Source organism: Bufo gargarizans, chromosome 3 (genome assembly GCF_014858855.1).
Source record: "Bufo gargarizans isolate SCDJY-AF-19 chromosome 3, ASM1485885v1, whole genome shotgun sequence".
Lineage (NCBI taxonomy): Eukaryota > Metazoa > Chordata > Amphibia > Anura > Bufonidae > Bufo > Bufo gargarizans.
The window spans coordinates 387,489,589-387,514,063 of NC_058082.1; the positions used below are offsets into that span (position 1 = coordinate 387,489,589).

Here is a 24,475-nt window from a genome sequence, read left to right on the forward strand (position 1 = left end):
CTACGAGGATTTAGGCCAGTTTCACACGTCTCAGTGGAACACATTCTGTGTGGCACATTTCCAAGACTGACAGCGGCTCGACTGACCAGAACTTACTGCATCATAGTGATTTATGGTGCTGTGATTTCCTGCCCAATGGGGGGTGGTCTCACTGTACTGTACTTGCATGATGTAGACCAGCCATTGTCTAGTCTGTCTGTGGAATTTGCCTATCACGCAAATATACTTCCCACTCTGAAAACTTGTGTGAAACTGGCGTTACTCTGCTTTTCATAAATGTTGCTTCAGATCATATAAGCCTATGAATACTTCCACACATAAAACTGGAGAAAATCTGCAACAGATTTCATGACAAAATACCCATGTATTGTGTGTGGATTTTGTTGGTAGATTTCCCAGAAGATTCAACCCACTTTATGCGTCTATTTGTTTTTTCCCTTTTTTCATTCCTGCCTTCAAAGATTCTTAAAGAGGACCTTTCATGGGTCCAAACATTCTGAAATAAGTAGCATGATATGTAGGGCAGAAAGAGTGCTTAAAAAATATTCTGGGCGCTGCTCCGTTTGCCCGCTGTGCCCCTGTTGAATTCTCCCTCCTGGTATGCTAATGAATAGCATTGGTACAGGGAGGAGACTTCCCTGTTTCTCAATGGGCGTCTCCTTCTCCCTGGCTGTAGCGTAGTCCAATCACAAAAGAGAGCGTCACAGTCAGGGAAAAGGTGAGTTTTTGTTTTTTGTTTTCTCCCTGGCTGTGACGCTCTCCTCCTCTCTGTACTGATGCTATTAATTAGCATAACAGGTGGGAGAATTCAACAGGGGCACAGCAGGCGAACAGAGAGGCACCCAGAAAAATGGTATATATTACATTCATATATACCCTGCACGTGTAGAGGCACTTTTATTATATTTACATCTAGTCATAGACTACTTATTGCCTACTCTTGACAGGTGCATTTGGTGTTTTTGTTATTTATTTAAAATTTAACTTTTATTGCTTTTCTAATAAAAAAAAATAGTGGACGTTTTATTTCTGTCTAACCTGCTAAATTAAAACTATCTCCAGTGCTCCAGTATGTGCAATTCTTTTATTAATTTGTTAGCTTTTCACATTATTATTACAGTAACAGGACTAATGTTGAAGATCTGAGGCAGTTTCAATTCCTTATTCAGCTGCCTGCTTGCTGCTGCTTATCAGGCTTATTTGGCTGTGGCCATATAGTTGCAACACTTAATTACCAATAGCTATATGGTTACATGTGTTTGTGTGTATATGCTGCTACTTTGTAGCTCTGCAATACTTTTGTCTGCTTCCTGTTAGTGATTCATTAGCTATCACTGTTACTATGACACTGTTGCCGCTCCTTCTGGCTATTACTGGCAGTGGTTCATCTGCTGTGCTTTCTGCCTGATTCGGTCAGTACTGCTCTTTCTATGAGCTACTGTTATTCATTGTCACGGCACCCTAACTGCCTTCACTGCCTTTTGACTAGCCAGATGGAATTGCTCACTTGGATTCGCTGAAGTCTTAAAACCCTAAATGCTGCCCCCCGACATGTTTCGCAGACTATATTTAATAGCTTTGCTTTCTCCTCATTGCTCTTTGCAATTTCCCCCTCATCACTTTGTAAAGGGCCGACACCTTCAGATTTATACTTTTTACCATTTATATAATTGAAGAACATTTTAGGGTTAGTTTTGCTCTTTTTGGCAATTAATCTCTAAGTCTCTAGTTTGGCCGCTTTGATTATTATTTTCTTTTACATGTTCTATTTTTTTTCCTCATAGTTTTTCAGTGCTTCCTTGCTGCCCTCCTGTTTTAGTGATTTAAAAGCTTTTTTTTATTATTTATTGCTTTCTTTACAGTTCTATTTATCCACATTGGTTTCTTCTTGTTCCTTAACCTTTTATTCCCATAAGGTATGTACCTCTCACAATTAGATTTTAGGATGCTTTTAAAAATATTCTATTTTGTGTCAGTATTTTTATTTTTGAGGACTTTGTCCCAGTTAGTTAGACCTATGGCCTCTCTTAGTTGGCTAAATTTAGCTTTTTTGAAGTTTGGTATTTTGAATGATAATGGAAGGTTATTACTTTATGGTCACTATTTCCCAGGTTTCCACCAACCTGCACATCTGTTGTTCTGTCAGGTCTATTGGTTAATGCTAAGTCCAGTATGGCCGTCCCTCTAGTCGGGTCCTGAACCAGTTGGGAAATTCTTTGGTTATTGCCATGAACCTGTTTCCTTTATGAGATGTAGAGGTTTCAGTTTCCCAGTCTATATCTATATCTATGATTTGCCGTCTGGTCTATCTCGTTTAGGCCTCCTGCACACAAACGTATGCTTCCCATTGCCATATTGCGGACTGTATTTGCTGATCTGCAATACACGGGCGCCGTTCTGCAGATACAGACACATTTACTTCAATGGGTGGGCAAATTCTGAGATGCGGAATGGCGCGGCACGGAATGGAACCCTACGGGAGCACTACGGAGTGCTTCCGTGGGGTTTCGTCCCGTGCTTCTGTTCCGCAAAAAGATAGAACATGTTCTATCTTTTTGCGGAACGGCCAGATCACGGACCCAATAAAGTGAATGGGTCCACGATCCGCTGCGGCTGCCCCACGGACTGTCTTCGTGCATGACCACGGGGCGCACATGTTCGTGTGCAGGAGGCCTTGGTAGTAGATTTTCTGTGGACTCTGGTATTATTAGGTGGTTTATTATAAACTCCTATTAGTAATTTATTATTGTTTTTGCCTCCATTTATTTCTACCCACAGTGACTCCAAATGTTCATGTCCCTCACTTATATCTTCTCGGACTGTGGGCTTTAGACAGGACTTTACATTAAGGCAGAACCCTCCCCCTCTCCGGTTTTGGTGATCCTTCCTAAACAAACTGTAACCCTGTATATTAACTGCCCAGTCATAACTATCATCCAAAAAAAAATAATACAAAACACCCCCTTTCCGTAGAATAAAAAAATGACATAAATGGCCAAAAATATAAGCATTATGGGCATCATCGCGTCCGAAAACACCAAACTGAAAAATATCAAAATGGCCATTTTTTTAAATGCTTTTCTTACACAAAAAATGTAGTAAAATGTGATTAAAAAAAAAAGTCACACACTCCGTAATGGTATCAATTAAGGCCACAGATTGTCCTGCAAAAAAATGAGTGATGTATATGATGTAAAAAAAAAAGTAAGTTTTTATTTATTTTTACAGTATTTAGACATAAAAAAACCTATACATATATAGTATCGTAATCGTACTGACCCAGAGAATGAAGGGAACAGGTAATTTTTGCCGCAAAGGGAACTCTGTAAGGACAAAACCTGTAAAATAGTGGCAAAATTGTATATTTCTTTACCAAATTCCATGCCATCCTACTACATTTTATGCCATATTAAGGCTACTTTCACACTAGCGTTCTGCTGTCCGCTCGTGAGCTCCGTTTGAAGGAGCTCACGAGCGGAGCAGAACGCTTCCGTCCAGCCCTGATGCAGTCTGAATGGATGCGGATCCGCTCAGACTGCATCAGTCTGGCGGCGTTCAGCCTCCGCTCGCCTCCGCACGGCCAGGCGGACAGCTGAACGCTGCTTGCAGCGTTCAGCTGGCCGTGCAGAGGCGTGCGGATCCGTCCAGACTTACAATGTAAGTCAATGGGAACTGATCCGCTTGAAGATGACACCATATGGCTCAATCTTCAAGCGGATCCGTCCCCCATTGACTTTACATTGAAAGTCTGAACGGATCCGCTCAGAAAAATTTCTAAGTGCGAAAGTAGCCTAAGTTATTAATGCAGACGGATCCGTACTGAACGGAGCCTCCGTCTGCATTAATATGATCGGATCCGTTCAGAACGGATCCAATCAAGCGCAAGTGTGAAAGTAGCCTAAATGGTGGCATTAGAAAGTACAACTTTTCCCGCAAAAGACAAGCTCTTGTATGAATACGTGAACGGAACAATAAAAAAGTTATGGCTCCAGGAAGACACAGAAAAAAATAAAATTGCAAAAATAAAAAACCTCCGGTATCTAACCAAGAGGTTAAGAATATTCTCCCAAGATTTTAAGATTCAATTTGTAATGTGTGTACGTATATTTGCACTTGTATTGATTTATGTTTACCTTTTTACAGGTTAATTAAGATTTCTAGTGGAGTTTGCATGCAGAAGAAGACTCGCTTCTTACAACACCTGCATAGTTATTGGCTACTAAAACGCCAGTCCAGGAATGGGGCTCCTCTGATCCGAAGACTTCACTCACATATGCAGTCCCAAAGAAGTGGTGGACAGGCGAGTTATAAAATTCCATAAGAATGTTGGTCACTACTGCTCTGTTACTACTAATGTGGTATTATAAATTGTGTGTTTCCTGAATCGCCTGCATGGACTCCACAACACCTCTGAAGGTGTTTGTATGCGGGCACAAAGAAATTAGAAACAGAATCTTTCAGTCTTGGTAGTTGCAAAGCGGGGTCTTTATGGCTCTTTCACATAAGTGGATGCCGTGTGTAAAATCAGCTGTGTAAAAGACAGCCAAGCCCCATTCCGGACAGCAGAGGCACGGAGCATTAACATGATTGATAATGCTCTTTGCCTCTCTTTGATATTTTTACTACAAAATCACAGTGAGATAATATTGTCACAGTGATTTTGTAGTAAAAAGATCACAGAGAGGCAAAGAGCATTAATAATCATGGTCAGTGTCTCTGCTGTCCGGAACAGGGCTTGGCACTCTTTCACGCAGCGGATTCCACGCACTGCATCCACTCGTGTGAAAGAGCCCTTGGATCAGACTTGTTTTTCCAACACATCCTACAGATACTTGATCCGACCGCGATGCACTGGATCTTGGAGCAATGGAAGTGATGAATTACACTTTTTTGTACATCATGTACAGTGGTGGCCAAAAGTTTTGAGAATGTCACAAATATTAGTTTTCACAAAGTTTGCTGCTAAACTGCTTTTAGATCTTTGTTTCAGTTGTTTCTGTGATGTAGTGAAATATAATTACACGCACTTCATACGTTTCAAAGTCTTTTATCGACAATTACATGGCATTTATGCAAAGGGTCAGTATTTGCAGTGTTGGCCCTTCTTTTGCAGGACCTCTGCAATTCGACTGGGCATGCTCTCAATCAACTTCTGGGCCAATCCCTGACTGATAGCAACCCATTCTTTCATAATCACTTCTTGGAGTTTGTCAGAATTAGTGGGTTTTTGTTTGTCCACCCGCCTCTTGAGGATTGACCACAAGTTCTTAATGGGATTAAGATCTGGGGAGTTTCCAGGCCATGGACCCAAAATGTCAATGTTTTGGTCCCCGAGCCACTTAGTTATCACTTTTGCCTTATGGCACGGTTCTCAATCATGCTGGAAAATGCATTTTTCTTCACCAAACTGTTGTTGGATTGTTGGAAGAAGTTGCTGTTGGAGGGTGTTTTGGTACCATTCTTAATTCATGGCTGTGTTTTGGGGCAAAATTGTGAGTGAGTCAACTCCCTTGGATGAGAAGCAACCCCACACATGAATGGTCTCAGGATGCTTTACTGTTGGCATGACTCAGGACTGATGGTAGCGCTCACCTTTTCTTCTCCGGACAAGCCTTTTTCCTGATGCCCCAAACAATCGGAACGAGGCTTCATCGGAGAATATGACTTTGCCCGAGTCCTCAGAAGTCCATTCACCATATTTTCAGCAGAAGATCAATCTGTCCCTGATGTTTTTTTGGGAGAGAAGTGGCTTCTTTGCTGGTCTTCTTGACACCAGGCCATCTTCCAAAAGTCTTCGCCTCAATGTGCGTGCAGATGCGCTCACACCTGCCTGCTGCCATTCCTGAGCAAGCTCTGCACTGGTGGCACTCCGATCCCGCAGCTGAATCCTCTTTAGGAGACTATCCTGGCGCTTGCTGGACTTTCTTGGACGCCCTGAAGCCTTCTTAACAAGAATTGAACCTCTTTCCTCGAAGTTCTTGATGATCCTATAAATTGTTGATTGAGGTGCAATCTTAGTAGCCACAATATCCTTGCCTGTGAAGCCATTTTTATGCAACGCAATGATGGCTGCACGTGTTTCTTTGCAGGTCACCATGGTTAACAATGGAAGAACAATGATTTCAAGCATCACCCTCCTTTTAACAGGTCAAGTCTGCCATTTTAACCCAATCAGCCTGACATAATGATCTCCAGCCTTGTGCTCGTCAACATTCTCACCTGAGTTAACAAGACTATTACTGAAATGATCTCAGCAGGTCCTTTAATGACAACAATGAAATGCAGTGGAAAGGTTTTTTTTGGGATTGAGTTAATTTTCATGGCAAAGAAGGACTATGCAATTCATCTGACCACTCTTCATAACATTCTGGAGTATATGCAAATTGCTATTATAAAAACTTAAGCAGCAACTTTTCCAATTTCCAATATTTATGTAATTCTCCAAACTTTTTGGCTACGACTGTAGATGGCTGAATGTGTGTGCATTGCTTAATCCAGGATGATACGGAACTGTCAAAATACTAGTAACCTGTCCAGCAGGACAGGTTTCCAGTGACCAGGTAGAGTTGTCATACTAGCCAGGGACCCAAAGGGGGAAAATGACAGACAAATGTCATGGATGGTGTTGCAGAAAGCTGGAACTTATAAATAAACATCCGACTGGCTTGATCCCAAACTAAGGAGCATATGGGTGAGCCCTATAAAACCCCTAGAGCTCTCCCTGACTGCTATGCCCATGCAAAGGTCTTTATGGTAGACGATTGCATGCCCATGTACCTTATACTATGTGACACCTGAAAACCTTATAATAGTGAGGGGACACGACCACTGGCTCCCTGCACTTAATACGGACGGAGTCAGGGTCGTCTACAATCAAGCCAGCAAGGAAACACAAATAAAGGAAACAAGCTTATCTGAGGAATCGGGAGAAACAGCATCCAGCAGTGAACCACTCATCCAGGAAGACGTATAAACCGCAAAGTGAGGCAGTATGGGAGGGAATATAAAGGGAGACAATTAGTGTAAATGGGTGACAGCTGGGAGAAGGAAATGAAATGACAAAGTGAAACCAAAACAAAGAACATCATGCAAGAGGTAGCAAAGAACGTCTAACAGACCTTCTCACAGAGCTGGCGGTGACAGTACCCCTCCCTCTACGGGTGGACTCCGGACACTTAGAGCCCACCTTCTCAGGATGTGACCTATGGATAGCCCTGATGAGACGAGTGGCTTTAACCACTTCAGCCCCGCTAGCTGAAACCCCCTTCATGACCAGAGCACTTTTTACACTAATGCACTACACTCCTTTCACCGTTTATCGCTCGGTCATGCAACTTACCACCCAAATGAATTTTACCTCCTTTTCTTCTCACTAAAAGAGCTTTCATTTGGTGGTATTTTTTTGCTGCTGACATTTTTTACTTTTTTTGTTATTAATCAAAATGTAACGATTTTTTGCAAAAAAATGACATTTTTCACTTTCAGCTGTAAAATTTTGCAAAAAAAATGACATCCATATATAAATTTTTCGCCAAATGTATTGTTCTACATGCCTTTGATTAAAAAAAAAAATGTTTCGGCAAAAAAAAAATGGTTTGGGTAAAAGTTATAGCGTTTACACACTATGGTACAAAAATGTGAATTTCCGCTTTTTGAAACAGCTCTGACTTTCTGAGCACCTGTCATGATTCCTGAGGTTCTACAATGCCCAAACAGTAGAAAAACCCCACAAATGACCCCATTTCGGAAAGTAGACACCCTAAGGTATTCGCTGATGGGCATAGTGAGTTCATAGAACTTTTTATTTTTTGTCACAAGTTAGCGGAAAATGATGATGAGTTTTTATTTTTTATTTTCTTCTTACAAAGTCTCATATTCCACTAACTTGCGACAAAAATTAAAAAATACTAGGTACTCACCGTGCCCCTCACAGAATACCTTGGGGTGTCTTCTTTCCAAAATGGGGTCACTTGTGGCGTAGTTATACTGCCCTGGCAATTTAGGGGCCCATATGTGTGAGAAGTACTTTGCAATCAAAATGTTTAAAAAATGACCGGTGAAATCCGAAAGGTGCACTTTGGAATGTGTGCCCCTTTGCCCACCTAGGCTGCAAAAAAGTGTGACACATCTGGTATCGCCGTACTCAGGAGAAGTTGGGGAATGTGTTTTGGGGTGTCATTTTACATATACCCATGCTTGGTGAGAGAAATATCTTGGCAAAAGACAACTTTTCCAATTTTTTATACAAAGTTGGCATTTGACCAAGATATTTTTCTCACCCAGCATGGGTATATGTAAAATGACACCCCAAAACACATTCCTCAACTTCTCCTGAGTACGGCGATACCAGATGTGTCACACTTTTTTGCTGCCAAGGTGGGCAAAGGGGCACATATTCCAAAGTGCACCTTTCGGATTTTGCAGGCCATTTTTTACACATTTTGATTGCAAAGTACTTCTCACACATATGGGCCCCTAAATTGCCAGGGCAGTATAACTACGCCACAAGTGACCCCATTTTGGAAAGAAGACACCCCAAGGTATTCCGTGAGGGGCACGGCAAAAGACAACTTTTCCAATTTTTTTATACAAAGTTGGCATTTGACCAAGATATTTCTAAAATGACACCCCAAAACACATTCCCCAACTTCTCCTGAGTACGGTGATACCAGATGTGTCACACTTTTTTGCAGCCTAGATGCGCAAAGGTGCCCAAATTCCTTTTAGGAGGGCATTTTTAGACATTTGGATCCCAGACTTCTTCTCACGCTTTAGGGTGTCTTCTTTCCAAAATGGGGTCACTTGTGGCGTAGTTATACTGCCCTGGCAATTTAGGGGCCCATATGTGTGAGAAGTACTTTGCAATCAAAATGTGTAAAAAATGACCGGTGAAATCCGAAAGGTGCACTTTGGAATGTGTGCCCCTTTGCCCACCTAGGCTGCAAAAAAGTGTGACACATCTGGTATCGCCGTACTCAGGAGAAGTTGGGGAATGTGTTTTGGGGTGTCATTTTACATATACCCATGCTTGGTGAGAGAAATATCTTGGCAAAAGACAACTTTTCCAATTTTTTTATACAAAGTTGGCATTTGACCAAGATATTTTTCTCACCCAGCATGGGTATATGTAAAATGACACCCCAAAACACATTCCTCAACTTCTCCTGAGTACGGCGATACCAGATGTGTCACACTTTTTTGCTGCCAAGGTGGGCAAAGGGGCACATATTCCAAAGTGCACCTTTCGGATTTTGCAGGCCATTTTTTACACATTTTGATTGCAAAGTACTTCTCACACATATGGGCCCCTAAATTGCCAGGGCAGTATAACTACGCCACAAGTGACCCCATTTTGGAAAGAAGACACCCCAAGGTATTCCGTGAGGGGCACGGCAAAAGACAACTTTTCCAATTTTTTTATACAAAGTTGGCATTTGACCAAGATATTTCTCTCACCCAGCATGGGTATATGTAAAATGACACCCCAAAACACATTCCCCAACTTCTCCTGAGTACGGTGATACCAGATGTGTCACACTTTTTTGCAGCCTAGATGCGCAAAGGTGCCCAAATTCCTTTTAGGAGGGCATTTTTAGACATTTGGATCCCAGACTTCTTCTCACGCTTTAGGGCCCCTAAAAAGCCAGGGCAGTATAAATACCCCACATGTGACCCCACTTTGGAAAGAAGACACCCCAAGGTATTCAATGAGGGGCCTGGCGAGTTTATAGAAAAAAAAAATTTGGGCATAACGTATCTGTTACTGCAGAGTAAAAATCTTGTCTTGCAGCGCCGCATACACCGACTTGCGTGTAATCTGACAGCAGCGCAATGCTTCTGTCAGAATGCACATCAGTGCTGCAGCTGGTCGATCGGTTGGTCCACCTGGAAAGTAAAAAAAAAAAAGAAAAAAACAGGCCGCAACGCAATAATTTTATTAACTTTGCAACAGAATATATAAACTTTAACTTTTTTAACTGAACATTAACCTTTTTGCTTACTGTTTTTTTTTTTTTTTTTTTTTTTTTACCTTTATAGAACAAACCTCTCCTTCCCCATGGGTCAATGTGCAAAGCGCAAATCGCCCAAAGATGTGGCGAAGTGCGTTATGCACTTTGTCCCAGGTGAAAGGAGACGTTTGCAGCAGCAGTGAGTGAATGGGCCCTAATAGCCCTGTGTGCCTGTCCTGGTGAGATGATCCCTATGCTAAAAGTGTACCTGTGAGTGGTACTTCCGGAAACACTCTCCAAAGCATAGGGCAGGGTGGTCAGGACAGTCAGGACAGAAATAGCGGGTGTCACGCCTTATTCCACTCCTGCTACAGACACGACATCTTTTTCGGGGTGACGGTTGGGTTGAGGTACCAGGAACGACATTGGGGAAATGTCGCTCGTGTAGACGGCTAACTACACTGGTGGATGGGGCCACGGAACCTCCTGGATAGAGGAGGTTCTCGATGATCTCTTCCTGAAATTTGAGGAAGGATCCAGTTCTCCCAGCCTTACTGTAGAGAACAAAACTATTATACAGAGCCAATTGAATTAAATATACAGACACCTTCTTATACCAGCGTCTGGTTCTGCGGGAAACTAAATACGGAGACAACGTCTGGTCATTGAAGTCCACCCCTCCCATGTGAAGGTTATAGTCGTGGACTGAGAGGGGCTTTTCAATGACACGGGTTGCTCGCTCAATTTGTATTGTCGTGTCTGCGTGAATGGAGGAGAGCATGTAAACGTCACGCTTGTCTCTCCATTTCACTGCAAGCAGTTCTTCGTTACACAGTGCGGCCCTCTGCCCCCTTGCAAGACGGGTGGTAACGAGCCGTTGGGGGAAGCCCGCGCGACTAGTTTGCGCGGTACCACAGGCGCCAATCCGTTCTAGAAACAAATGCCTAAAGAGGGCCACACTTGTGTAAAAATTGTCCACATAAAGATGGTACCCCTTGCCGAGTAAGGGTGACACAAAGTCCCAAACTGTCTTCCCACTGCTCCCCAGGTAGTCAGGGCAACCGACCGGCTCCAGGGTCTGATCTTTTCCCTCATAGATCCGAAATTTGTGGGTATAGCCTGTGGCCCTTTCACAGAGCTTATACAATTTGACCCCATACCGGGCGCGCTTGCTTGGGATGTATTGTTTGAAGCCAAGGCGCCCGGTAAAATGTATCAGGGACTCGTCTACACAGATTTTTTTGCTCTGGGGTATACAAATCTGCAAATTTCAGGTTGAAATGGTCTATGAGGGGCCGAATTTTGTGGAGCTGGTCAAAAGCAGGGTGGCCTCTGGGACGGGAGGTGCTGTTATCACTAAAGTGCAGGAAACGCAGGATGGCCTCAAAACGTGCCCTGGACATAGCAGCAGAGAACATGGGCATGTGATGAATTGGGTTCGTGGACCAATATGACCGCAATTCATGCTTTTTAGTTAGACCCATGTTGAGGAGGAGGCCCAGAAAAGTTTTAATTTCGGAAACTTGGACTGGTTTCCACCGGAAAGGCTGGGCATAATAGCTTCCCGGGTTAGCGGTTATAAATTGTGTGGCATATCTGTTTGTTTCGGCCACAACTATGTCTAAGAGCTCCGAAGTCAAGAACGGCTCAAAAAATCCCAGGGCCGAACCGATCTGAGCTGTCTCAACCCGAACTCCAGACTGGGCAGTGAAAGGGAAAACTACAGGTGCGGCTGAAGTTGGGGACTGCCAATCAGGGTTTGCCAGCACCTCTGGGATTCTAGGGGCTCTACGGGCCCGTCTTTGCGGTGGCTGCGACGGGGTCACTACTGCACGTGCCACTTTTTTTCTTTCACTGGAATTGACCGTTAGGTTTTAGGTATAGTTTAGGCCCCTTGGTTAGGTAGTTTAGGCATTGGTTAGCGCCCAGCCCACTGCACCGCAGTCCGTCATTCGCTGATTAGCGTATCGCTAATCAGCATTTGTACTCTTATAGTATCTGGAAGTGATCAAAACTGATCACGGTCAGATCTATAATTGTATTAGTGTCACTTTAGTTCTCCCTCCACCAAAACACAGTGTTTCCCCGATCAGGCCAAACAGGGGGTATTCTTCTGAAGAGGCCTACAGGCTTCTGACCCAGTCGGATGAGGAATGGGAACCCTCATCTGATGAATCCAGTGGGTCAGAATACGAACCTGAAGAAAGCAGTGGCTCTCTGACCCAAAGTTCGGACGAGGAGGCTGAGGTCCCTGATAGCACCAGGCATACCCGGCCCCGTGTCGCTAGACCGCAGGTTGCGCAGGATCCGCTTCAAGAGCAGCAGAGTGGGGCTGGTGCTGTCGGATTACGTGGTGAGGCATACACCAGCAGCCCAGCCCTCCCTGGACCTAGTACCAGCACTGCCGTACAACCTGGTGAAGTAGCGAGCACCAGAAGGGCAGTTGAAGCTGGTACGGACCAGCTTCAACTGCCCTTCTGGTGCTCGCTACTTCACCAGGTTGTACGGCAGTGCTGGTACTAGGTCCAGGGAGGGCTGGGCTGCTGGTGTATGCCTCACCACGTAATCCGACAGCACCAGCCCCACTCTGCTGCTCTTGAAGCGGATCCTGCGCAACCTGCGGTCTAGCGACACGGGGCCGGGTATGCCTGGTGCTATCAGGGACCTCAGCCTCCTCGTCCGAACTTTGGGTCAGAGAGCCACTGCTTTCTTCAGGTTCGTATTCTGACCCACTGGATTCATCAGATGAGGGTTCCCATTCCTCATCCGACTGGGTCAGAAGCCTGTAGGCCTCTTCAGAAGAATACCCCCTGTTTGACATTTTGGGCAACTAAATTTAGGGGTATTCCCTGAGACTACCCAAGAAAAAAAAGCAAGCCTGTCTTACAAAGGGGAGGCTAGCGAAGTACCGGAGGCCACTGCGGTTGATAAAAAATATCAAAACTGATTTTTTTTTATCGCCGAAGTGCGTGTAAAGTGAATGTGCAGCGATCCCCCCAAAAAATTTTTTGTCACTGCGGTGGGGCGGGTGTGGGCGACCGATCAGGCCTGATCGGGGAAACACTGCGTTTTGGGTGGAGGGAGAACTAAAGTGACACTAATACAATTATAGATCTGACCGTGATCAGTTTTGATCACTTCCAGATACTATAAGAGTACAAATGCTGATTAGCGATACGCTAATCAGCGAATGACGGACTGCGGTGCAGTGGGCTGGGCGCTAACCAATGCCTAAACTACCTAACCAAGGGGCCTAAACTATACCTAAAACCTAACGGTCAATTCCAGTGAAAGAAAAAAAGTGACAGTTTGCACTGATCACTTCTTTCCTTTCACTAGTGATTGACAGGGGTGATCAAAGGGTTAATTGGGGTACAGGGGGGTGATCTGGGGCTAAGTGTGTAGTGTTGGTGTACTCACTGTGTAGCCTGCCCCTCTGCTGGATCCAACCGACGAAAAGAACCAGCAGAGGAGCAGGCAGCCATATAACAGATCATATTTACTAATATGATCTGTTATCTGGCTCTCTGATTGGATTTTTTTTTAAATCATCAGCTTGCCAGCCACGATTATTGGCTGGCAAGCTGATGACGATTTACTCCCTGACGAAATGCCGGCCCAAACTGCGCATGCGTGGGCCGGCATAGCGCGTCAACTCGCGCCTCGCGAGATGACGCGTATATGCGTCAGTCTGCGCAGCGATGCCGCCTCCGGACCGCACATCTGCGTTAGGCGGTCCGGAGGCGGTTAATGTCCGCCATTGGGACCCACATCCTCTCCTCAGGATCATAACCCTCCCAGTGGAGAGAACCGTGGATAGTGCGAGAATCCACAATCCTAGAGACCTGAAATTCAAGATTACCATCAACAACAATCGGAGGAGGAGGCAAAGATGAGGGTACAGTGGGTTGGACATAAGGTTTTAATAGGGACCTGTGAAAAACATTATGGATCTTCCAAGTCTGAGGAAGATCAAGACGGAAAGCAACGGGATTGATGATGGATAAGATCTTATAAGGCCCAATAAACTTAGGACCCAACTTCCAGGAGGGAACCTTCAGTTTGAAATTCTTTGTAGACAACCACACCAGATCACCCACATTCAGGTCCGGACCAGGCACACGTCTATTATCCGCCACTTGCTATCTCTCACTCATCCTCTTCAGATTACCCTGAATCTTTTGCCAAATAAATGACAAAGACAAGGAAAATCTCTCCTCATCAGGTAAACCAGAAGACCCCTCTCCATGGAATGTCCCAAACTGCGGATGAAACCCATATGCACCAAAAAATGGTGACTTATCAGAGGACTCCTGGCGACGGTTATTTAAGGCAAACTCGGCAAGGGACAAAACAGCACAGAAATGTCTCCAGATTCTGATTGACGCGTTCGGTCTGACCATTCGACTGCGGGTGAAAAGCAGAAGAGAATGACAACCGAACCCCCAAGCGAGAACAGAAGGCCTTCCAGAATCTGGAAACAAATTGCATGCCCCTATCAGAAACAATGTCTGAAAAAATGCCATGCAATTTAACAATGCGATCAACAAACGCTTGCGCCAGCGTCTTAGTATTGGGTAACCCAGGAAAGGGAATGAAATGCTCCATTTTGCTATTCACTACTACCAGAATCACAGTCTTCCCTGAGGAACAAGGAAGGTCCGTATTGAAGTCCATGGACAGATGCGTCCACGGACAGGAAGGAATGGGTAACGGGAGGAGAGTACCCGATGGCCATGAATGAGGGAATTTGGCACGAGCACAGGTCTCGCAGTGTAACAGTCCTACAGGCACACCTAAGTCAGAGGACAGCTGGCTGGATGTAGGAGTGGAGCCCAGTGGCAAGGTCCGCAGGCAGGTAGTAGGAGCAAGAAGTCTGGCAGAGGCATAGTCGGTTGGCAGGTGGTGGGTCAGGGCAAGCGGCAGTAAGCGTGGTCAGATGATGGGCAATGGTGGTAGCAGTTCAATAGGTAGGGACAAGCAGAAGAGTAGTCGGTAGTCAATTCCTGGTCAGTAGTGGACTTACAGTAGTAGCAAGAGCAGCAGATGAGGAGAAGCTTGATTAAGGCTCAGAAGCTCAATAATTAGCAAGCTGGAGTGCAAGGGGCTGAACTAATATAGGGAAGTACCAGGTGTGGGGAATCAAGGGTGATGAGCAAGGATTGGCAAGACTGAGGTTAAATAATAGGCTTCAGGGAGGAATGTCCTGAGAGGACGGTAGCCTAGTAAGCAGGGCTACCGCTTGGGATGTGGCTGGTCACGGGTTTTAATCCCGACAGTACCCCCCCCCCCCCTTCCAAGGTGACCCCACGGACAGGCTTACCGGGGTGCCGTTGGTGGAACTCTTTTACCAGTCTGGGGGCGTGGACGTTTTCTTCTGGCTCCCTGGAGTTATCCTCGGGATGGTAACCCTCCCACCCAATTAGGTATCGTAGTCTTCCCTGGAGGATCCTTGAGTCGAGGATCTTTGCGACAGCGTATTCTTCTTCACCCTGTACCCTCACGGGTGGTGGCGGGGGTGAGTGGCGGCCTTTGAATTTGTTCTTAACGTATGGCTTGAGGAGAGAGCAATGGAAGACAGGGTGCACCCTAATGGAGTCCGGAAGGTCGAGCCGGAACGTGACCTCGTTGATTTGTGCTGTGATCCGGAACGGACCCATGTATCTTTTGGGCCAACTTTTTGGAGGGGACCTTCAATCTGAAGTCCTAGTCTCCCACATGGAGGCGCGGGGGTGGGTTTGCAATGTCTGTCTGCTCCCTGTTTTAAGCGCCTCTGGGCGAGCTGAAGGTTGTCTATAATGTTCTTTTGTGCCTCCTGTAGGGTTGTTAGGCGTTCGGCCACTGCTGGTAGGGTGGAGACGACTGGTAGGTGGGGAATGGTCATGGGGAGATGGTCAAGCCAGTCATCCTGCAGGTGGGAGCTGAAACAGCATAGGTACTGCTCTATGGTCTGATTAGTTCTCTCCGTCTGCCCGTTTGACTGAGGGTGGAAAGCGGAGGACAGGTTCACTTTCACCCCAAGCGCCAGGCAGAAGTTCTTCCAGAACTTTTAGGCAAATTGTACGCCTCGGTCGGAGACCACGTCGTCCGGGATCCCATGCAGCCTGAAGACCTCTCAGAATAAGATCAGCCGTCTTTGGCGGTGGGTAGGCCTTTGTAGGGGATGAAATGGGCCATCTTGGTGAGGCGGTCGACCACGACCAAGATAGTGTTCATCCCTTTTGAAGGAGGAAGGTCTACCACAAAGTCCATGGAGATCGAGCCCCAGGGGCGGGAGGGAATCGAGAGGGGTTGTAACAGACCCACGGAGAGGAACGAGGAGTCTTATTGCGGGCACAGACCGTGCACAAGGAGATGTACCTCTTGATGTCCTCCTTGTATGTTGGCCACCAGAAGGAGCGGGAGAGAAGCTCCTGGGTCTTTCTTGTGCCAACATGGCCGGTCAGCTTGGAATCATGGTAGAGTTAGAGCACTTCGAGCCGTGCGATTTCTGGTACATATAGTTGTAAGTCCTGATGAAACCAATGACTGTTCTTAAACGTAAGGCTGACATTCCTTGTGGGGTGGGTGAGGAAGGGGTAATTTTCGTATCCTTCTTGGATTGTGCCCAGGAGTTCTTTAGAGTAGGTGGCCCCTACGACCCTTCTCTCGGGTAGGATGTTGTTTTTGCCCTTGTTACTCTGTGAGGGCTCGAAAAACATTCTGGAGATGGCGTCAGCCTTGCTGTTTTTTGATCCGGGGCGATAGGTGATGAGAAAGTTGAAGCGGGAAAAGAATAGGCTCCATCTGGCCTGTCTGGCTGAGCGTCTCTTAGCGCTGCGGATGAACTCGAGGTTCTTGTGTCAGTTCATAGTCAGTACGATTATGTGGTTGGGGGCTCCCTCCAGCAGCATCCTTGATTGCCAGTAGTTCTTTGTTCCTGATGTCATAGTTTTTCTCGGAGGGGGACATCTGGCGGGAGAAATATGCGCACGGGTGTAATGGCATCTTCTCCCCTGTCCGTTGTGACAGAACTGCCCCCACCGCGGAGTCTGATGCATCCACTTCGACTGTAAATGGCAGCTCGGGGTTCGGGTGGATTAGGATTGGAGCAGAAGTGAAGAGGAGTTTCAACTTGGTGAAGGCCTCCTGGGCCTCGGGTGTCCAGGAGAAGGGGACTGCTGGGGTTGGTTGATTGGTGCTATGACCTTGGAGAAGTTCCGGATAATCTTCCGATAGAAGTTGGCGAAGCCAATGAATCTTTGTGTCTCCTTCTCGTTTCTCGGAACGGGCCAGTTCATCACGGCTTAGACCTTCCCCGGGTCCATACTTAGGCCATCTGGGGAGATGATGTATCCGAGGAATTGAGTGGTGGTTCGCTCAAACTCGCATTTCTTTAGCTTGATATAGAGAGAGTTCTGTCGGAGTCTCTGTAGTACCCTGCGGACGTGTTCGTGGTGCTGCTCAAGGTCTTCAGAGAATATCAGGATGTTGTCCAGGTAAACGACTACAAACAGATCCAGCATGTCCCTGAGGACGTCGTTAATGAAGTGCTGGAAGGTGGCGGGAGCATTGCAGAGTCCGAAAGGCATGACCAGGTACTCGAAGTGACCATAACGTGTCTGGAAGGCGGTCGTCCCCAGGACGTGTCTGGAAGGCGGATTCGGACGAGGTTGTAGGCCCCTCGAAGGTCGAGTTTAGTGAAGATCTTCGCTGCCCGGAGTCTCTCAAGGAGTTCTGAAATCGGTGGGAGCGGGTACCTTTTTTTAAGGTTATGTCGTTAACCACTACAGGACCGCCGCACGCAGGATTGCGTCCTGGCGGCGGCCCTGTTATTCCTCCTGGACGCGCCGATCGTAATTTCGGGCAGTGCGGGCCAGGAATCGTTACAGGAGTATTTTGTCACCAGCCTGCTAGCCAATGATAAGCGCTGGCAAGTTTGTGACTTTTAAAAAAATCGAATCAGAAGCCATATAACACCTTATATTTATAAATATAAGGTGTTAAATGGCTTCTGTGCTGCTCTGCTGGTCCTTTTCGTCGGTTGGTCCCAGCAGAGGAGCACACATCACAGTGAGTACACACCAAACACTACACTTAGCCCCCAGATCACCCCAATTAACCCCTTGATCACCCCTGTCAATCACTAGTGAAAGGGAAAAAAAGTGATCAGTGTAAATTGTCACTTTTCTTTTCAATAGTATTGACTGTTAAGTTTTAGGATAGTTTAGGCCCCTTTGTTAGGTAGTTAGCGTCGGTTAGCGCCCAGCCCACCGCACCGCAGTCACTGATTCAATTTTGATATTTTTTATCAATCGCAGCGGCTTCCGGTACTTCGCTATCCTCACATTTGTAAGACAGGCTTGCTTTTTTTCTTGGGTAGTCTCAGGGAATAAATTTTGTTGACCAAATGGCAAGTAAGGGGTATTCTTCTGAAGAGGCCTACAGGCTTCTGACCCAGTCAGATGAGGAATGGGAACCCTCATCTGACGAATCCAGCGGGTCAGAATACGAACCTGTAGAAAGCAGTGGCAGTCTGACCCAAAGTTCGGACGATGAGGTTGAGGTCCCTGATACCACCAGGCGTTCCCGACCCCGTGTTGCTAGACCACAGGTTGCGCAGAATCCGCTTCAAGGGCAGCAGAGTGGGACTGGCTCTGTCAGATTACGTGGTGAGGCATACACCAGCAGCGCAGCCCATCCTGAACCTAGTACCAGGACTGCCGTACAACATGGTGAAGTGGCGAGCACCAGAAGGGCAGTTGAAGCTGGTACGGTGGCACGTGCATTAGTTCCCCCGTCGCAGCCACCGCACAGACTGGCCCGTAGAGCCCCTAGAGTCCCTGAGGTGCTGGCAAACCCTGATTGGCAGCCCCCAACTTCAGCCGGACCAGTAGTTTCCCCCTTTCACCGCCCAGTCTGGAGTTCGGGTTGAGACAGCGCAGATCGGATCGGCACTGGTGTTTTTTTTTTTTTTTTTTTTTTATTTTTTTTAGCTGTTCTTGACTGCGGAGCTGTTGGACTTAATCGTGGCAGAAACAAACCGGTATGCCACTCAATTTATAGCCGCCAACCCGGGAAGCTTTTTGCCCAGTCTTTCCAGTGGAAACCCTTCCAAGTTTCCGAAATTAAAACTTTTCTGGGCCTTCTCCTCAAAATGGGCCTGACAAAAAAGCATGAATTGCGGTCATATTGGTCCACAAACCCAATTCATCACATACCCATGTTCTCTGCTGCCATGTCCAGAACACGATTTGAGACCATCCTGCGTTTCCTGCACTTTAGTGACAACAGCACCTCTCTTCCCAGAGGCCACCCAGCTTTTGACCGGCTCCACAAAATTCGGCCCCTCATAGACCACTTTAACACCAAATTTGTATACCCCTAAGCAAAACATCTGCATATACGAGTCCCTTATACATTTTACCGGGCGTCTTGGCTTCAAACAATACATCCCAAGCAATCGTGGCCGGTATGGGGTCAAATTGTATAAGCTCTGTGAAAGGGCCACAGGCTATACGCACAAATTTCGAGTCTGAGGGTAAAGATCAGACCCTGGTGCCGGTCGGTTGCCCTGACTACCTGGGGAGCAGTGGGAAGACAGTCTGGGACTTGATGTCACCCTTATTTGGCAAAGGGTACCATCTTTATGTGGACAATTTTTACACAAGTGTGCCCCTCTTCAGGCATTTGTTTTTAGAACAGATTGGCTGCTGTTGGCACCATGCGACCTAGTCGCCGGGGCTTCCCCCAATTGCTCGTTACCACCCGTCTTGCAAGGGGGAAAGAGGGCTGCCTTGTGTAACGAAGAACTGCTCGCGGTGAAATGGAGACGAGCATGACGTTTACATGCTCTCCTCCTTTCACGCAGACACGACAATCCAAATTGGACAAGCAACCAGAGTCATTGAAAAGCCCCTCTGTGTCCACAACTATTATTTGCTCATGGGAGGGGTGGACTTCAATGACCAGATGTTGGCTCCCTATTTACTTTCCCGCAGAACCAGACGCTGGTATAAGAAGGTGTCTGTATATTTAATTCAATTGGTGATGTATAATAGTTTTGTTCACTAGAGTAAGGCTGGGAGAACAGGATCCTTCCTCAAATTTCAGGAAGAGATCATCGAGAACCTCCTGTATCCAGGAGGTTCCGTGGCCCCAACCACAAGTGTAGGAGCCGTCTACACGAGCGACATTTCCCCAATGTCGTTGCTGGTACCTCAAACCAACCGCCACCCCGAAAAAAATGTGTCTGTAGCAGGAGTGGAATAAGGCGTGACACCCTCTATTTCTGTCCTAACCACCCTGCCCTATGCTTAGGGGAGTGTTTCCTGAAGTACTACACACAGGTACACTTAACATAGGGATTTCATCACACAGGACAGGCCCACAGGGCTCTTAGGGCAATTTCACTCACAGCTGCTGCAAACCTCTCCTTTCACCTGGGACAAAGTTCATAATGTATTTCGCCACATATCTGGGCGATTTGCACATTGTCCCATGGGTAAGGAGAGGTTTGTCCTATAAAAAGTTCAAAAAAAAAGCAAAACAAAAAAAAAAATTCACCGGTAAGCAAAAAAGTTAATGTTCTGTTCCAAAAGTTCAATAAAGTTTATAAAAGTTAATGTTCTGTTCAAATGTTATTATAAAGTTCATGTTAATTAATTTATTGCATTGCGGCCTTTTTTTTTTTTTTTTTACCTTCTATGTGGACCAATCGATGAACCAGCTGCAGCACTGATGTGCATTCTGACAGAAGCATTGCGCTGCTGTCAGATTACACAAAAGTCGGTGTATGCGGCGCTGCCAGACGAGATTTCTCCTCTGCAGTAAAAATGATACATTTGCCGAGGCTTATGAGCTGAGGGGCGGTGTTCATATGCTTTGGCAAACAGTAATATATATATATATATATATATATATATATATATATATATATATATATATGTGTGTGTGTGTGTATATATATATAAACCTCAATGATTTATTCATCCACATCGAATGATGCGAATGGAGAAATCAAGTTTGCCAGGGCATACGGGCTGAGTGGGTTTGGATGTTGGGCGGAGCTCCTATGTCCTGGCAGACGCCTTTCCCCCTCTTCTTTTTTTTTTTTTTTGCAGAGATTTTTTCATCCACATTGATCTATGCGAATGAAGAGATCTGTGCCGTTTATTTTTTCTTTCAGCCCAGAGGCTGAACGGATAAAAAAAAAAAATCTCATTACCCGTATGCTCAATATAAGGAGAATAGCAGAAACTCCTAATGCTGGCCATACATGTAATGATTGCGGAGACCCTCAAATGCCAGGGCAGTACAAACACCCCACAAATGACCCCATTTTGGAAAGAAGACACCCTAAGGTATTCGCTGATGGGCAAAGTGAGTTCATCGAAGTTTTTATTTTTTGTCACAAGTTAGCGGAAAATGATGTTTTTTTTTTTGTTTGTTTGTTTTTTCTTACAAAGTCTCATATTCCACTTTCTTGTGACAGAAAATGAAAACTTCCATGAACTCACTAAGGGCTCTTTCACTCTTGCGTTCTTTTCTTCCGGCATTGAGTTCCGCCGTCTGGGCTCTATGCCGGAAGAATCCTGATCAGTTCTATCCTAATGTATTCTGAATGGAGTGAAATCCGTTCAGGATGCATCAGGAGGTCTTCAGTTCCGGAACGGAACGTTTTTTGGCCGGAGAAAATACTGCAGCATGCTGCGCTTTTTGCTCCGGCCAAAAATCCTGAAGACTTGCCGCAAGTCCGGATCCGGAATTAATGCCCATTGAAAGGCATTGATCCGGATCCGGCCTTAAGCTAAACGTCGTTTCGGCGCATTGCCGGATCCGACGTTTAGCTTTTTCTGAATGGTTACCATGGCTGCCGGGACGCTAAAGTCCTGGCAGCCATGGTAAAATGTAGTGGGGAGCGGGGGAGCAGCATACTTACCGTCCGTGCGGCTCCCGGGGCGCTCCAGAGTGACGTCAGGGCGCCCCAAGCGCATGGATCACGTGATCGCATGGCACGTTATCCATGCGCATGGGGCGCTCTGACGTCATTCTGGAGCGCCCCGGGAGCCGCACGGACGGTAAGTATACCGCTCCCCCGCTCCCCGCTCCTACTATGGCAGCCAGGACTTTAATAGCGTCCTGGCTGCCATAGTAACACTGAAAGCATTTTGATCCGTCTTCAAATGCTTTCAGTACACTTGTGTTTTTCCGGATCCGGCGTGTAATTCCGGCAAGTGGAGTACACGCCGGATCTGGACAACGCAAGTGTGAAAGAGGCCTAAGCCCATCACGAAATACCTTGGGGTGTCTTCTTTCCAAAATGGGGTCACATGTGGGGTATTTGTACTGCCCTGGCATTTTAGGGGCCCTAAAGCTTGAGAAGTCTGGAATCCAAATGTTTAGGAATTTGTGCCCCTTCGAACACCTAGGCTGCAAAAAAGTGTCACTTATGTTGTATCGCCATACTCAGGAGAAGTTGGGCAATGTGTTTTGGGGTGTCTTTTTACATATACCCATGCTGGGTGAGAGAAATATCTCTTTAAAATGACAACTTTGTATAAAAAAAAATGGGAAAAGTTGACATTTAGAGAGATATTTCTCTCACCCAGCATGGGTATATGTAAAAAGACACCCAAAAACACATTGCCCAACTTCTCCTGAGTACGGCGATACCAAATGTGTGACACTTTTTTGCAGCCTAGGTGGGCAAAGGGGCCCAAATTCTAAAGAGCACCTTTAGGATTTCACAGGGTATTTTTTTACACTTATGGATTTAAAACTACTTCTCACGCATTATGGCCCCTGAAATGCCAAGGCAGTATAAATACCCCACAAGTGACCCCCTTTTGGAAAGAAGAAACCCCAAGGTATTTCGTGATAGGCATAGTGAGTTCATGGAATTTTTTTTTTTTTGTCACAAGATAGTGGAATATGAGAGTTTGTCAGAAAAAAATAAATAAAATCCTTTTCCGCTAACTTTTGACAAAAAATAAAAACTTCTATGAACTCACTATGCCCATCAGCGAATACCTTAGGGTGTCTTCTTTCCAAAAAGGGGTCATTTGTGAGGTATTTATACTGCCCTGGCATTTTAGGTGCCCTAATGCGCGAGAAGTAGTTTGAAATCCAAATGTGTTTATAAATGTCCTGTGAAATCCTAAAGGTGCTCTTTAGAATTTGTGCCCCTTTGCCCACCTAGGCTGCAAAAAAGTGTCACACGTGGTATCGCGGTACTCAGGAGAAGTTGGGCAATGTGTTTTGGGGTGTCTTTTTACATATACCCATGCTGGGTGAGAGAAATATCTCTCTAAAATGACAACTTTGTATTAAAAAATGGGAAAAGTTGACTTTTAGAGAGATATATTTCTCTCACCCAGCATGGGTATATGTAAAAAGACACCCCAAAACACATTGCCCTACTTCTCCTGAGTACCGCGATACCACATGTGTGAAACTTTTTTGCAGCCTAGGTGGGCAAAGGGTCCCAAATTCTAAAGAGCATCTTTAGGATTTCACAGGGCATTTTCTACTCATTTGGATTTCAAACTTCTCACACATTAGGGCCCCTAAAATGCCAAGGCAGTATAACTACCCCACAAGTGACCCCATTTTGGAAAGAAGACACCCCAAGGTATTTCGTGATGGGCATAGTGAGTTCATGGAAGTTTTTATTTTTTTGTCACAAGTTAGTGGAATATGAGACTTTGTAAGAAAAAAAAAAAGAAAAAAATCATTTTCCGCTAACTTGTGACAAAAAATAAAAACTTTTCCAGGTCAACGGGGGCTGCCTTGATTGTCAGTGGAATGTTCTTTTCGCGGGCAAAGGTTTGGTCCATAATGTTGCCTCCTGCCCCGGAGTCTAACATTGCTGAACAGGGGAGTTGTCGCCCCTCAATGTCGATGAGGATGGGGACGATGAAGTGGGATCCATGAGCCGCCGTGTTATTTTCAGGGGCTGCTGGCTGGGTTGGAGTCTGTGGTTGCTCCTTTAATTCTGTGACGGCAATAGTTTTTCGGATCTTATTAGGACATTTGATGACAAAATGACCCGGCTCCCCACAATAGAGGCAGAGGTTTTTGGCCAGCCGTCTCTCCTTCTCAACTGTGGATAGAGACCTATGTAGAGTGTCGACCTTCATAGGTTCAGTTGCTGACTGGGGGTTGCGCTGGGCGGTGGAGGAGAAGGAGTAAGTGGGTCTGTGGTCCAAGGACCAGAGTCTTTCTTTCTTCCTCTCAGAGAGTCTTTGATCTCTCCGGATGCATAACTGAATGAAGTCATCCAGATCGTCTGGGGCCTCAACTCTGGTGAGTTCGTCCTTTATTAATTCGGACAGGCCTCGCCGGAATTGGCTCCTCTGTGCTGCTGGGTTCCAGGTGGTGTCCGTGACCCAACGGCAAAACTCGGTGGTGTATTTGGCGACTGAGCGTCTCCCTTTCCACAGACCATGTAGTCACGCCTCGTCTGTCGCACAGCGGTTGGGGTCATCGAAGACTTGGCTCATAGCGGTGATGAAGTTGTTTAGGTTGTCCAGGAGCTGACTGTT

The 24,475-nt window shown here is 45.9% G+C and overlaps 1 protein-coding gene across 5 annotated transcripts in view; it reads left to right on the top strand.

Annotated features, from left to right (window-relative positions):
* Positions 1 to 24,475, top strand: part of BRPF3 (bromodomain and PHD finger containing 3) — a 253,523-nt gene that overhangs the window by 91,776 nt on the left and 137,272 nt on the right. For all 5 annotated transcript variants that reach the window (XM_044288215.1, XM_044288216.1, XM_044288217.1 and 2 more), the window contains one exon: positions 4,144 to 4,300. In XM_044288215.1, the coding sequence (XP_044144150.1) occupies positions 4,144 to 4,300 (157 nt within the window). The remainder of the gene's footprint in view (positions 1 to 4,143; positions 4,301 to 24,475) is intronic.